Source organism: Pseudorca crassidens, chromosome 5 (assembly GCF_039906515.1).
Source record: "Pseudorca crassidens isolate mPseCra1 chromosome 5, mPseCra1.hap1, whole genome shotgun sequence".
Classification (NCBI taxonomy): domain Eukaryota; kingdom Metazoa; phylum Chordata; class Mammalia; order Artiodactyla; family Delphinidae; genus Pseudorca; species Pseudorca crassidens.
This window is the reverse complement of record NC_090300.1, coordinates 138,096,610-138,113,767: the sequence shown is the minus strand read 5'-3', so window position 1 is coordinate 138,113,767 and position 17,158 is coordinate 138,096,610. Positions and strand designations below refer to the sequence as shown.

Sequence of the window (17,158 nt, the reverse complement as noted above, 5' to 3'; positions counted from 1 at the left end):
GCAACCTAAGTGTCCATCAACAGATGAATGGATAAAGAAATTGTGGCACATATATACAATGGAATATTTCTCAGCCATAAAAAGAAAAAAATTGAGTTATTTGTAGTGAGGTGGATGGACCTAGAGTGTGTCATACAGAGTGAAGTAAGTCAGAAAGAGACAACTAAATACCGTAGGCTAACACATATATATGGAATCTAAGGAAAAAAACAGATCATGAAGAACCTAGGGTTAAGATGGGAATAAAGATGCAGACCTACTAGAGAATGGACTTGAGGATATGGGGAGGGGGAAGGGTAAGCTGTGACAAAGTGAGAGAATGGCATGGACATATATACACTACCAAATGTAAAATATATAGCTAGTGGGAAGCAGCCACATAGCAGAGGGAGATCAGCTCGGTGGTTTGTGACCACCTAGAGGGGTGGGATAGGGAGGGTGGGAGGGAGGGAGATGCAAGAGGGAAGAGATATGGGAACATATGTATATGTATAACTGATTCACTTTGTTATAAAGCAGAAACTAACACACCATTGTAAAGTAATTATACTCCAATAAAGATGTTAAAAAAAAAACAATACGTTACTAGATAACCACGAGATCACTGAAGAAATCAAAGAGGAAATCAAAAAATACCTAGAGACAAATGACAATGAAACCATGATGATCCAAAACCTATGGGATGCAGCAAAAAGAGTTCTAAGAGGGAAGTTTATAGCAATACAATCCTACCTCAAGAAACAAGAAAAACCTCAAATAAACAATCTAACCTTACACCTAAAGGAAATAGAGAAAGAACAACAAACAAAACCAAAGTTAGCAGAAGGAAAGAAATCATAAAGATCAGAGCAGAAATAAATGAAATAGAAAGAAAGAAAACAATAGCAAAGATCAATAAAACTAAAAGATGTTCTTTGAGAAGATAAAATTGATAAACCTTTAGCCAGACTCACCAACGAAAGGAGGGAGAGGACTCAAATCAACAAAATTAGAAATTAAAAAGGAGAAGTTACAATGGATACCACAGAAATACAAAGCATCATAAGAGACTACTACAAGCAACTCTATGCCAATAAAATGGACAACCTGGAAGAAATGGACAAATTCTTAGAAAGGTATAACCTTCCAAGACTGAACCAGGAAGAAATAGACAATATGAACAGACCAATCACAAGTAATGAAACTGTCATTAAAAATCTTCCAACAAACAGAAGTCCAGGACCAGATGGCTTCACAGTGAATTCTATCAAACATTTAGAGAACAGCTAACACCCATCCTTCTCAAACTCCTCCAAAAAATTGCAGAGGATGGAACACTCCCAAACTCTACCGGGCCACCATCACCCTGATACCAAAACCAGACAAAGATACTAGAAGAAATGAAAATTACAGACCAATATCACTGATGAATATAGATGCAAAAATCCTCAACAATATACTAGCAGTCAGAATCCAACAACACATTAAAAGGAACATACACTATGATCAAGTGGGATTTATCCCAGGGATGCAAGGATTCTTCAACATACACAGATCAATCAATGTGATACACCATATTAACAAATTGAAGAATAAAAACCATATGATCGGGCTTCCCGGGTGGCGCAGTGGTTGAGAGTCCGCCTGCCGATGCAGGGGACATGGGTTTGTGCCCCGGTCTGGGAAGATCCCACATGCTGTGGAGTGGCTGGGCCCGTGAGCCATGGCCACTGAGCCTGCGAGTCCGGAGCCTGTGCTCCACAACGGGAGAGGCCACAACAGTGAGAGGCCCACTTACCGCAAAAATAAAACCAAAAAAACAAAACCATATGATCATCTCAATAGATGCAGAAAAGCTTCTGAGAAAATTCAACACCCATTTATTATAAAAACTCTCCAGAAAGTGGGCATAGAGGGAACCTACCTCAACGTCATAAAGGCCACATAAGAGAAACCCACAGCAAACATCATTCTCAATGGTGAAAAACTGAAAGCATTTCTTCTAAGATCAGGAACAAGACAAGGATGTCCACTTTCGCCACTATCATTCAACATAGTTTTGGAAGTCCTAGCCCCGGCAATCAGAGAAGAAAAAGAAATAAAAGGAATACAAATTGGAAAAGAAGAAGTAAAACTGTCACTGTTTGCAGATGACATGATATTATACATAGAGAATCCTAAAGATGCAACCAGAAAACTACTAGAGCTAATCAATGAATCTGGTAAAGTTGTAGGATACAAAATTAATGCACAGAAATTCCTTACATTCCTATACATTAACAATGAAAGATCAGAAAGAGAAATTAAGGAAACAATCCCATTCACAATTGCAACAAAAAGAATAAAATACCTAGGAATAAACCTACCTAAGGAGGTAAAAGACCTGTACTCAGAAAACTGTAAGACACTGATGAAAGAAATCAAAGATGACACAAACAGATGGAGAGATATACCATATTCTTGCATGGGAAGAATCAACACTGTGAGAATGACTACCTCAAAGCAATCTGCAGATTCAATGTGCAATCCCTATCAAGTTATCAGTAGCATTTTTTACAGAACTAGAACAAAAAAATCTTAAAATCTGTATGGAAATACAAGAGACCCCGAAGAGCCAAAGCAATCTTGAGGGGAAAAAAACAGAGCTGGAGGAATCAGATTCTCTGACTTCAGACTATACTACAAAGCTACAGTAATCAAGACAATATGGTACTGGCACAAAATCAGAAATATAGATCAATGGAACAGGATAGAAAGCCCAGAGATAAACCCATGCACCTATGGTCAACTAATCTATGACAAAGGAGGCAAGGATATACAATGGAGAAAAGACAGCCTCTTCAGTAAGTGGTGCTGAGAAAACTGGACAGCTACTTATAAAAGAATGAAATCAGAACACTCCCTAACACCATACACAAAAATAAACTCAAAATGGATTAAAGACCTAAGTATATGGCTGGACACTATAAAACTCTTAGAGGAAAAGATAGGAAGAACACTCTTTGACATAAATCACAGCAAGATCTTTTAGACCCACCTCCTACAGTAATGGAAATTAAAACAAAAATAAAGAAATAGGACCTAATGAAACTTAAATGCTTTTGCACAGTAAAGGAAACTATAAACAAAACGAAAAGACAACCCTCAGCATGGGAGAAAATATTTGCAAACAAATCAATGGACTAAGGATTAATCTACAAAATATATAAAGAGTTCATGCAGCTCAATATTAAAAAAACAAACACCTCAATCAAAAAATGGGCAGAAGACCTAAATAGACATTTCTCCAAAGAAGACATACAGATAGCCAAGAGGCACATGAAAAGCTGCTCAACATCACTAATTATTAGAGAAATGCAAATCAAAACTACAATGAGGTATCACCTCACACCAGTTAGAATGGGCATCATCAGAAAATCTACAAACAAATGCTGGAGAGGGTGTGGAGAAAAGGGAACCCTCTTGCACTTTGCACAATAGGTGGGAATGTAAATTGATACAGCCACTATGGAGAACAGTATGGAGGTTCCTTAAAAACTAAAGATAGAATTACCATATGACCCAGCAATTCCGCTACTGGGCATATACCCCAACAAAACCATAATTCAAAAAGACACATGCACCCCAATGTTCATTGCAGCACTATTTACAATAGCCAGGTCATGGAAGCAACCTAAATGCCCATCAACAGACGAATGGATAAAGAAGATGTGGTACATATATACAATGGAATATTACTCAGCCATGAAAAGGAACGAAATTGGGTCATTTGTAGAGACGTGGATGGATCTAGAGACTGTCACACAGAGTGAAGTAAGTCAGAAACAGAAAAACAAATATCGTATATTAACACATATATGTGGAATCTAGAAAAATAGTATAGATGAACTGGTGTGCAAGGCAGAAACAGAGACACAGATGTACAGAACAAACATATGGACACCAAGGGGGAAAAGTGAAGGGGGTGGTGGTGGGATGAATTGGGAGAGTGGGATTGACATATATACACTAATATGTATAAAATAGATAACTAATAAGCACCTGCTGTATAAAGAAATAATAAAATAAAAGTCAAAAAAAAGAAGTATCCACCTGAACAATATGTACGGCTTTCCTTTTCATAAACATGACATTGCATAAAGGTTTGTGAAGAGAGAAAAAAAATGAGCGAGCAATGGGCGGGGGGCGGGGGGGCTAAAAAAGACCAGCAGTTAATGAGAATATATTTATTGCTAATTTGGTCATCTAACTTTTCTGAAGGATTACACTGCTTCTGGTTTTTGCCTCAGGCTATCTCTTGGAAAAGAAACACAAAACCAAACATACCTTGATTAATTACTAGAAATTCATGAACTCAACACTATAAATCAAAATAAAACTGTGGAGGACACATCTCCTATTTACAACAGTCTTGGTACTGTTAATATTAAATGGAACTCTTAGGAAATTAATTTAGTTACCAGCAACAGAAATTGCAGGTGTTTGTTTTGTCTAGACCTAATACCTACAGAAAGTTAGAAGCAGAAGTGCTTTTATTTATTTTTTTCCCCCACACTCCACCCAGGACACTCAGCTTGAATCTTTCCTGGCTTCCACAAAAAACTTCAATAAATGGCAGAAATCTCAAAGCCTCCAGACCCTCTTGTCCCTGGGAGTCAGCCTGATAAAGGAAGAGTGCAATTGGCAGGTCCTTCTCTAAGCCTCTGTTTACTCATCTGCAAGACTTGGGAGGTAGTACCTGTCCTACCTACAGGAAAGGGAAGGCACTATGAAGAGCAAACAAGTGAATCCATATGGAAGGAAATGCCTTGTAAACTGTCCCGTTTCTATACAAATGTTAGGGGGAGAGGGGAAGTTACAGATTTTACAGATAGGCGTGCTTTTGTATAAATAAACATCACTTTACTTCTCACCCAGGGATATTGTGTAGCACACAATATCAGAATTTTTAAAAGGACTTTTGAGTCTTTAAATATAGTAACTTATCCCAATTAAGTGGTTGTGAAACAAATGGAAAGTTATTAAAGAAAGCCAATCAACAAACCCAACGAAGAGAGGGGAACTCCTATCTGTGTGGAAAAATCTGAAAAAAGACCATTTCAAAAGAGAAATTTTACCCATATCAAGGTAAACTGATATTCCATTACTGCAAAATTAGAAAATGTATTCATTCTTGATGCAAGATAAATCAGAGGAGTATAAAAAAATATTGATTGGTTATTTAAATTCCAAAAAGGGGTATACTAACATTTAAAAACATCCTTAAATATTACTTCTAAATCTGTAGTCAGTAATTCAACCAGATAGTAAGTCCAACTCCCCACGGCACAAGGCGGCAGTGAATGTATCATAAGTGCTATAGAAGAGCCAAAGAGGGATGAATTGGGTAGCGTGTAGGTGCATGTGTCTGTGAAGGGTGAGGCGATAGGCGAACAAAAAATGGGAGAAGAACTAGAAAACCCTGTGGTTTCTGCAAAAGAAATAGCTAACTAAGAATCTTTTCTGATATCTCCCAAGAGCCTTTGCTAGACACCCATATATCCCAGAAAGAGAAAACGGACTCCATTTTGTCCTGAAAAATCTGTTTACCCCAAAATGTCTCAACTTTATTTATAAAGCAATATCCCATTGTTTTAAATACATGTCATTCTAAAGGATAAAATTGTCAAGGGGGTTGAGTTGGCTAAAGAAGAGAATCAAAAAAAAAAGAAAACATCTTTTTCAAAGACTGAGTTCTGCTTTTGTCCCTTTCCCAAATCACCTTTTGTTCAGTATTTTTGAAAACCCTCAAAAGAAAAACCCACACTGTTACTAAAAACTCAACCAACCAACAAGCCTACTGGTATGGAACAGAATCTGATGTACAATGTCTGTTAACTATTTTGAGTCTTGGGAGTGTTCTAATTATTTTTCTACATTGAAGGAATCTGTGTAAAGTTTCCACAATCACAGGTACATTGAATGAGAGTTAGAGCATTTTATTACTTCTGTGCAAAAGAGGTCTTTTCGAAAGGATCATAGAGGTAAAAATAAAATTTAATCTTGAACAAACCATGAAACAGCCAAACATTAATCTACTAACATAAGAAAGCAACACTGTAATTTGAATTCACACTGATTTCTCTTGCTGTCTCTGCATCTCCTCTTTCTGGATCTTTTTCTTTCCTTCCTTGTTTCCCTTCGCATGCATTTTTTTCCTGACTTCTCATTCTGTTCTGCAGTTCCTTCTCCAGATCTTTTCTTTTCTCCCCTGGTTGCTAAACATTTTGCCTTTCACTGCCTTCAAAATGAATGAGGCTGCCATGAAAGCAAGTGTCAGAAACCAAGAGCATAAAAGCCTTAGTTAAGCCAAGAACCTCATTTACTGTAACTGGCATTCTCATTTCAACAACAATTCTGTTCCTAGGAGCAATTTTTAGGACAGGTATCATTACAAGCAGAGTTTATATTTCTAACAGCCTCTTGTGTTCAATTTGCAAAGCCCGGATTTCCCAAATATATTAAGGAATATAATTCTTAATTCTGAATTAGTCCTAAATACATTTTTCTAAGAAATAAAATACTATCCCCTTTTGGAATAGTATACTGACTATACTATCTGATGATGAAAATTTGCATATCAACCTAAATAATGACTAAGTGTTGTCTTTCAAATTTTTGCAGCCACATAGCAAATTCAATGATCTAAAATATGCTTGTTATAAAGACTACAGTATACAGTACCTTATCCAGCTTGTAGTTCAGAGCTTTCATCTCACACACACACACACACACACACAATTTGTCAAGAGGAAAGATTCACTCATACTCCAATGATGTATAATAACTAATCATCATTAACTTTTATAAAAAAGGATTAGCGCTTCATGGTAAATGCTGTCTTAGACACTGAGGACTCATCTGCACAGGGAAAACTGAAGCACAGAGCTGGAGATGGTTCACCATTCTTAGTTTGAGAAAGATGTGCATTGCCTGAGTAGGGCATGGAGACCTTTAGAAAGAAGTCTAAGTGGATGACACTGCCCAGGAGAACTGCCAGGCACTACAACACTGCCTCCTGCATTGCCACTGACTGGAAGAAAGAAATGCTCCAATGTAAACGCCATTCACGTTAGGACTTGGCCAGCACACAGTGACTAGATGGGAACCAACAAGGACTCAACTTACCAACATGAAACACAATATCTAGCCTCTTTGCCTGGATTCTCTTTATTTGGCTGACAATGGAGCCCTGAAAACTATAAGCTGTACTTTATGTTGCTGCTCTGTTATCACAGTGGTCTTTAAAGTATGGAACATTAAGCTATCAGGGCCAAGGAAAACTGTTACAGTAACTACTAACATTGCCAAAGGCAAGCAGTCAAACGCTGCTGTCTAAAAAGTCCCTACTGGTAATGGTATTTGACACTTGTTAGAGCCACAATTTTACACCTATAGCTAAGCACTGTATATAAGAAAAATAACTATCAGAATGATTCTATGTGCCTAAAAGGTAGACAGATTCTCCAAAAAATGTCGAGAGCTTTAATTTTCCTGTAAAACAAGGTAAAAAGAGAAAAGTCATAGATAAGTGATAATTTTATTTTTTTAATAAATTTATTTATTTTTATTTTTGGCTGCGTTGGGTCTTCGTTGCTGCATGCGGGCTTTCTCTAGTTGCGGCGAGCGGGGGCTTCTCTTTGATGCGGTGCGCAGGCTTCTCTTGTTGCGGAGCATGGGCTCTAGGTGCGCAGGCTTCAGTAGTTGTGGCACACAGACTCAATAGCTGTGGCTCGTGGGCTCTAGAGTACAGGTTCAGTAGTTGTGGCACATGGGCTTAGTTGCTCTGTGGTATGTGGGATCTTCCCGGACCAGGGCTCAAACCCATGTCCCCTGCATTGGCAGGCGGACTCTTAACCACTGTACCACCAGGGAAGTCCCAATAATCAATAATTTTAAATTGATGTTTCTAGGCCATGAACATGAGAAGACTTTTTATTCCTTAGCATGAGAAATATTTGCTGCATATATAACACATTTTAAAAGCAGAAAATTTGATAAACAAATTTGGTCCACTGAATTAAAGCTACTTCAAGAAGGGTTAATTCATCCTGGCAATAATTACTAACAAAATCAACTATTCCTGGTTAAATCATTGGTTAAATTTTTCATTAGATCATCAAAAATTTACTGTTCACACAAAAGGCAGTAAAAATACAAAATCTATCAATTGGGAATTTGAGCACAAAAGCTTCAATATCAGAGTGCTATCATTTCCCCCCTTTTTGCTAGATCTACAAAAGCCAAGTTTATTCCCTGTTTCCTTTTTTAAGTAATTCTTCGCTTTGGGTGATAAATTAGAAAGACACTTATGTCTTGGGATCAATTTTGGAAAACATAAATATTGTATCTATAAGGAAGATATCTACCAAAATGCATGGAAAAATAGCCTTTTCTAAAAGGAGAAAAAGAGTCCTCAATTTCCATGATATCAGATAGAAATGTAAAGGTCCAAGATTCTAGAGACCTTATGTTCCACAGCCCTGAATAACACGTCCCCAGAACTGAAGTATGCTTTACATTTTCAGTGGGTTGCTACCAATATGAAACAAATACCTGTTAATCTAACTGCAAAAGTAATTGTTTTCCTCTTTAATTAATGCCTTGAGTTATTTCCATCATTGGTTATCAGATATTGAATTAGGAGGCGTAAGTGCAGTTCTTGTTTGAAGAAAAAAGGAGAGATTCTCAAAAGAATGAATCTCAACTAGACACCTGGTAGACAGAACTAATCCAGACTGCATATTAAAAAAGAATAAGGGCTTCCCTGGTGGCGCAGTGGTTGAGAGTCCGCCTGCCGATGCAGGGGACACAGGTTCGTGCCCTGGTCCGGGAAGATCCCACATGCCACGGAGCGGCTGGGCCCGTGAGCCATGGCCGCTGAGCCTGCGCGTCCGGAGCCTGTGGCCATTGAGCCTGCGCGTCCGGAGAAGCCACAACAGTGAGAGGTCCGCGTACCACAAAAAAAAAAAAAAAAAAGGAAAAAGCATACCTAAACTCTTTCTCATTCAAGAAACTAAATATAATTATACTTCCCAATCCCAGTCTTATGCTTAAGAATCTGGGCTAAAGCAGGGTGCTATTGTTCCCATGACCTTATCCCTAAGGAACTGGACATGACCTTGAGTGTGCATCAAAAGAAGTGAATGGCTTATTGTAAGCGGTTTTGTATCAAAGGAACTATGAGAGTTGGATTTTGCTAAACGGAACCCTCATTTATGGAGCCAGCCATTGAATATAGGTTTAATGTTCCAATCAACTAATTTTAAATCTTTGCACTCCATAAGGTATTTCTCCAGTGTCACCATATTAGTTGATAATGAGTGAATTAAACTTTCTTTCTCTAGATGAACACTCTATACGAATATAAAACAATACTAAGTCCGAATTTCTTTTTTCTACTCTCCAGGCTGGTTTCCTTTTAGGAGAGGAAGGTTTAGGATGGAGCAAATTCACACCATCAAATTCGATGTGTGGAATGACTGGGCAGTTGAACTGTTTCACTGTCAGCAAGGTAGAAGTAATTTTTGCATCATTAGTGAAGATGCTGTAAAGGCACTGCTGTATCAAGGGAGACATGGAAGAAATCCCAACGGGTCAGAATGTGGCTCTCTTGGTCCATCACAAGAAACTACAGCTGCTAGTGAATATATGCTCTAAAGTCAGAAAAAAAAAAGCTTCATATTCTCCAAGGTGACTACAACAAAGAAAAATTGGCAGGAGATACTCAATGGATACTTAAATCTGCCTCTGAGTTGTCTCAATCAAATTATAAATCTTTTGATTCTTCAATGTAACTGTTTCTGCTTTGGTCTCACCAGGTTTGAGAGGAATAATAGAAATAATAACCGTCAGGTAACATAATATAGTCACTAAGTCCTCCAAACGAGTTTTAAATAACAAAACAATATAGCTACATACTGGCTTGTGATTTTGTTTTTTACTCTCCACATTGACTTAAATTTAAAGTAATAATGGAAAACTAAAATAAAAATTACAACAGAAAGGAATGTTCTTATTTTAAAAATAAGTATATTTGGAAAAGGGGCTAGTGGAATAAAGGGCTAAAAAATTAGCCTTTGTATAAGCAACTCTCTGATACTGAAGGCAGCATTAGTCAACTAAACACAGTAACAGTGACAAACACCACATTTTAAGGGTGTTCTCTATAGCAATGACAACAGTAATCCAATAGCCGAAATACAGCCAAAATAATGTGTAAGTCATCGAGGCGTTATCAAAAATCACCCACCAGGGACACTTCCCGGGTGGTGCAGTGGATAAGACTCTGTGCTTCCCAATGCAGGGGACCTGGGTTCGATCCCTGGTCAGGGAACAAGATCCTACATGCATGCCACAACTAAGAGTTTGCATGTTGCAACTAAGGAGCCCTGGAGCCACAACTAAGGAGTCCACCTGCCAGAACTAAGACCCAGTGCAACCAAAAAAAGAAAAAAATAATCCACCAGAATACCCCTTCCCCCTTCCTTCCTTCCTCCCTCCCTTTCTCTCTCTTTCTCTCTCTCTCTCTCTCTCTCTTTCTTTCTTTCTTGCCACACTGCAGCTTGTGGGATCTTAGTTTCCCAACCAGGGATCGAACCTGGGCCCCTGGCAGTGAGAGCGCCGAGTCTTAAGCACTGGACCGCCAGGGAATTCATCAGAGTATTATTTTCTAAAATGTGTGAACCTTGTTTTGGGTCGAACTTCTATAGGAAGGAATCTTAAGATTAAGGCAGAAATCTAGAGTACTGCCTGGGTTCAGAAGATACCTGAATACTTAACAGTTTATAATCCAAGAGACTATTAAAAAGGACTACAAGGGCTTCCCTGGTGGCGCAGTGGTTGAGAGTCTGCCTGCCAATGCAGGGGACACGGGTTCGTGCCCTGGGCCGGGAAGATCCCACATGCCGTGAAGCGGCTGGGCCCATAAGCCACGGCCGCTGAGCCTGCGCGTCCAGAGCCTGTGCTCCACAACGGGAGAGGCCACAACAGTGAGAGGCCCGCGTACAGCAAAAAAAAAAAAATAAAATAAAAAGGACTACAAGCTTGCACTAGTGCCATATTCCTTTTGCTTGAAATAGGGACAAGTCATAAGAGAGTTAACATGTTTCTACTGTACTTATTCTAGAGAAGGAGAACTGATAGCTGTACTTCCAATACTTACATGTGACACAATCATATGTGTACGAATATAGAAAAAAAAATATAGTACATACACACATGTACACAAATACATATTCTGTGTAAGCATGAAAGCAAAAAAAACCCCCAAACACTAAGTTTACTCAAATAATATTTCCCCTAAGATCACTTTCCTGGAATTGTATAATTGAGAAAAGCTTATTACTTATTACTCTGAAAAAACAGTACAAATACTTCAAACTCAAATGTCTAGACAATTTGGCCTAGAATCACAATTCAAAAGTCAACTAAAAATCTCAAATATGCTTTCTAATTTGTTTTTCTATTTCTACTAATGAAGAATAGGATTTTAACTTTTTCCTAGTGTCAAAAGCTAAATTGGTCAGAATCAAGTATAAAGGATTTTAGGTTGGAAAAAGAAAATATTTGAGAAAAACAAGTGTAAAATCCAACTTTTTATAAGAACATAACTGATTAAAAATGCCAATAGCTACTTAAATCTACAGTATATGATTGTTATTGATAGGAAATGAGCTGTTTGCACTCCAAGATATTTTATTACAAGATAATAATCATTCTTAAGATGATAAAGTTCTAAAGTTAAATCAAAAGCACCAAATCAGAAAAAGGCTGTGATCTAATTACTTTTACATTCCCTAAGAGCTTTGGCATTTTCCTGAGTTTTACTGTGTAAATATGACAAAACCATACACCACTTCTGCCACAAAGACAAAAGCAATTACTCCATTAAACAATAATATTTTAAAATGTGAGGTGACAAAATAAAGACTTATATTCAAGTACAATCTTGAAGGTAAGAAGTGGAAGAAAAATTCTTAGTTTTAAAAGAGACAACAGTTCCTTTTCAGTAGTCTTCAAAAAACATAAGAAAGATGAAGCTTTTGGAGCCTAGCTTTTGGAAATTCAACTTGATGTAGTTCTCTACATACAAAAGGATGAAGATGTGTAAAAATGTAATTCAGGTAAAAGACAGATGTCATGTTGGGGCCATTCACTCAGCCCTAATTTAGAGATGCCAAATTCATTTTTATATTTTAAAGGAGAATAATTCAACTTAGATTGTTTAATGTTTATCCATAAATGTGAAGGCTTTCATGAAGGCTGACAAACCAGCCTAATAAATTTTTCTGCCTGGGATCAAATATCAGCTAATCATCTGGCCAGTCAGAGAAATTAAAAAGTAAGACATACATGTAGGCACACACAGAATAGTTACCTTCAGCTGATTATTGAAAATATCAATCTCCTGTAGTTTTGATCTAGTTTCTTTCTCCACTTCATCCAGTTGGTCTCGTAGCTGCTGCCGAGCTAGTTCTTTTGCTTCTAAGGCTCTTTTGAGTGTAAGAAGTGAATCTCCTGTTTTAGAAAAACATCGCAAGATAAGAAAAACAAACTGGCAGTGAGGAAAAATGGTTTTTAACGTTCTCATTTCAATTAAGAAAATTATTGCCAGTAAAAAGGGAAAAAGTCAACTTTTATAAAACACCTACTGTGCAAACTGTTCTGCTGAACTTGTTTTAATTGGTCATTGAGTATCTGTTTTTCTGGAATAAGTCTTCCAAGCATTTGCTGAGACTCCTAGGAGAGAAAGAGAACACAGCAATGAATGATGGAGAAAACCACCATGTTTCCTCATCCCTCAAAGACTCTCCTAATCTCAGCCTGAATCCTCTACAGTGAAACTGTCAGGTGGTTTCACAACTCAGCAGAGAAAATGGAAAGCAATGATCTCAATTGCACTGGGATCAAATGCAAATGCAGTGACCCTGCTGTTTGCAAACTGACTCAGTAGTTTAAACAGGAACTGTTCTGTCCTGAACTTTGAGCCTTAATAGGGTTGAACTGGATTACCATACACCTGAAGTTGGAAACAGAAATCAAAAAAGGACTTTTAACAATTAGAATCTTAGCTGCCATATATGTTTGTCCAACACTCAGGATAGAGGCACAATTTTAAACAGCTACACAAAAATCTTGAACCAACTATTTTTTAACTGACATAGATAAAAGCTAAACCACATTGTACAAGCCTATTTGGAGTTTTCATGGGTGACTTGACAAGCAATTGTATTTGCCTAAGTTCAGCTGAAATTATTCAATATAGTTTCTACACATTTTAGAAAAAGGACAGATTTTCCAGGCTTTATTAAGGAATATTTGACTTTTATTTTTACTCTGATTTGAGAAAAAAATCTCTGTATATTAACTTTTGGTTTGAAAAAATTAAAATGTCAATTAAAAATTTTCACTAGAGGCTAAGAACCAGTCCCTTTCTGGAACAACCACCTTTAGATATAGACTGGCTTGTATGTAATAAATCTTTGTGTACTATATGTCTGAACAGTAGATACAGTTCAATGGAGAGGATTTGGTAGCATCTTCTCATATGAATAATCCACACAAACACATATACCCCCCATCCCCCAAAATTTGAACAAAACAATACAAAAGTCGATCATTTTCCCAAAAAAGCATAGCCAACTAAGCTTCTCCTCTTGTTCTCCTTGCTAAATTAAGGCAAGGCCTCTTACCCAATCCCAAAGATTCTTTCCTGAACCAGGACAAACAATGAAGGATCAAGATGAAGCCTGGCTCAGATCACTCAGATTGTTTCATTTATTTAAACGTTACTTTTAAATGGACTACCTGAGTTTCAAAAATAGGTCAAACCAATATGAAGGGCTACCTGACTCATTTGCAAAGCAAGAATTTGCTAATTACTGTAAAGAAAGGAAACAGATTTCTCACGGCCTACTATGTACCTGCCTTTCTTCAAACCATGTATTATTTTTAACTTCACTACTTTTTCAGGAAACTTGATTGGTATTTTATTATCAGTAACAATATACTAAGCATCAATCTTAAATAATAAAAATATGTTTGGACACAGAGCATTCAGTGAGATAATAAACACATGGCCTTCACTCCTAAATTTTCAACGGAATATTTTATGAAACTTCTCATAAATAGTTAATGAAAGACACAGAAAAACAGTTACCACAGAAAAGAATACACTTTTAAAAGGTGCATGCATTTTAAAGTATTTTCAAACAATTTCTAGCAGTGAACTTCTGATACTGTTTACATTATACGTCATATCTTAATATCTCAAATTGATTAGGACTTCAGTGATAATCAGTAAGGACACAGAAGACATGAACGACATCATGAAACAACTTGATCGACTGACATTTACAGGACACCCTACCCAACTTCAACAGAGTACACATTCTTTACAAGTGCACATGGAATATTCACCAAGACAGATCAAATGCTGGGCCATAACATAAGTCTCAATAAACTTAAAAGGGTTAAAATCATACAGAGTATGTTCACAGATCATATCATAAATAAATCAGAAATCAATAAGACAAATGGAAAAAAAATCCGAGCATTTGGAAACTAAACAGCATAATTCTAAATAATCCATCAAAGAAATGACAAAGGAAATTTTAAAAAAGGTTTTGAATTGAGTGGATTTAAAAATACAACATATTCATATGGCTATGACAATGCTTTGAAGGAATTATATAGCTTAAAATGTTATACATTATCAGAAATGAAGAAAGATCCAAACTCAATAATTTAAGCTTCCTCTTTACGAGGCTAGAAAAAAGCAAATCAAACCCAAAATAAAGAGATGGAAGGAAATAATAAGAAGCCTAAGTCAATGAAATAGAAAACAGACACACCACAGAGAAAAAAAAAAAAATCTATAAAATCAAAACCTTTTTTAAAAAAACCAATCAATAAACCCAATATGCTCCTAGCTAGATTGATGGAGTAAAGGAGGAAGAGGGGAAGGGAGAGGAGGAAGAGAAGGAGAAAGGGGAGGGAGAGAAGGAAGAAGGAGAGGAGGAATTGGAGTGGGAGAGAAAAGATACAAATTCCCAATATCAGGAATGAAAGAAGTAAAATCACTACAGATACTACAGACTTGCAAAGAATAATAAGATATTATTATAAACAATTTTATACAAATAAATTTGTTAACTTAGATGAAATGTTCAAATTCATTGCAAGATACAAAATTATCAAAACAGACCAGAGAACAAATAGAAAACTGGAATAGCCTTGTGTCAATATCTATTGAATAAATTTTGCAATGAGAAGTTCTACCACAAACAAGACTCCAGACCCAGAAGGCTTCACTAGTGAATGCCACCAAAAATTTAAGGAAGAAACACAGTTAACCCTCAGTATCCATGGGGGATTGGTTCCAGGATCCTCTCAAGAGCAAAATCTGAGATTGCTCAAGTCCCTTATATTAAAATGGCATAGTGCAATCAGCCTCCCGAATCCTTTAATCTGCACATTTGGACCAACTGATCTGATACTGGAACCAGATAGCTATTCCAGGGGGTGAGAGAAAGTTTTATAGAAATATACAGGATTTTAAGAGACAAGCTGATGGGGTTAGCTAGGAAGGCAGTGTAGTGTCAAGGTTGAGGTTGGATGTAAAGTCTTGAAGTCACATAGATCTGGATTCGAATTTGGATTCCTGTTTCCCAGCTAGAAACTGAATGCCAGAAACTGATTCTAGAATGTTCCCTTCTCGAATCTTCACTTTCTCACGTATAACATGAGAGTAATGATAGTGCCCTTACCAGATTACTGTGGGACTCTATTAAATATCCACATTAAGGTCTTAGCACTGAGCACACTGGCACATGCCAGGCTTTGGATAAATGGTAGCTACCACTACAGTCAGTCCACCATATCTGGATTCAACCAGCCTAGGATCGAATTTCAATTCAAATATGCCAATATGGAAGAACTACTGTACTATCGGTTTTACATAAAGGACTTGGAGCACCCACAGATTTTGGTATCCCCAGGCAACTTGGAACCAGTGCCCCCACAGATATCAAGGAAAGACTACCATCATATATTTTTAGAAACTAAAAGAGAAAAGAATACCCTACAGCTTAGTTTCTTATTTATTACCCTGATACCAAAGCTAGACAAGGACATTATGAGAAATCGATAAACTAATATCCTTCAAGAATTTCAATAGAGACCCCTAATAACAGCAAGTTGAATCCAGCAAAATGTTTGTTAAACAATAATACACCATGACCAAGTGCAGTTTACCCCAAGAATGGAAGGTTGGTTTAACATTCAAATATCACCATATTAACAAAATAAAGGAGAAAAAAACCACATAAACATCTCAGTAAATGCAGGAAAAAAGAATATGACCCAATTCAACACCCATTCATGATAAAAACTGTCAGCAAACAAGGAAAAAAAGGGAAGTCCCTCACCCTAAAAAGGGCATCAATCAGGGCTTCCCTGGTGGCGCAGTGGTTGAGAGTCCGCCTGCTGATGCAGGGGACACGGGTTCGTGCCCCGGTCCGGGAAGATCCCACATGCCGCGGAGCGGCTGGGCCCGTGAGCCATGGCCGCTGAGCCTGCACTTTCGGAGCCTGTGCTCCACAATGGGAGAGGCCACAACAATGAGAGGCCCGTGTACCGCAAAAAAAAAAAAGGGCATCAATCAAAAAAAACCCTACAGTTAACATCATACTTCATGGTGAGAGCAATGCTTTGCTCCTAAGATCAAGAACAAGACTCTCACCACTTCTATTCAACATAGTACTAGACGTTGTAATCAACGCAGTTAAGACAAAAAAAGAAATAAAAGGTGTATAGATTGGAAAAAAAAAAAGTTATGGTGGCACAGTGGTGAAGACTCCATGCTCCCAATGCAGGGGGCCCGGGTTCAACCCCTAGTCAGGGAACTAGAACCCACATGCATGCCACGACTAAGAGTTCGCATGCCACAATTGAGAAGCCCGCCTGCCACAACTAAGACCTTGCCACAACTAAGACCTGGCGCAACCAAATGAATAAATAAATATTAAAAAAAAAAAGAAAAAGAAGAAATAAAGTTATCCTTATTCACAATGTTTATGCATGTAGAAATTCTAAGGAAGCTACAATAAAGCTATTAGAACTAATAAATGAGTTAGGC

The 17,158-nt window shown here is 37.4% G+C and overlaps 1 protein-coding gene across 3 annotated transcripts in view; it reads right to left on the bottom strand.

Annotated features, from left to right (window-relative positions):
• The window catches only part of ITSN1 (intersectin 1), a 232,299-nt gene that overhangs the window by 104,891 nt on the left and 110,250 nt on the right, over window positions 1-17,158 (bottom strand). For all 3 annotated transcript variants that reach the window (XM_067739398.1, XM_067739396.1, XM_067739397.1), the window contains exons 15-16: window positions 12,672-12,759; window positions 12,398-12,537 (exon numbers count right to left, since the gene is read on the bottom strand). In XM_067739398.1, the coding sequence (XP_067595499.1) occupies window positions 12,398-12,537; window positions 12,672-12,759 (228 nt within the window). The remainder of the gene's footprint in view (window positions 1-12,397; window positions 12,538-12,671; window positions 12,760-17,158) is intronic.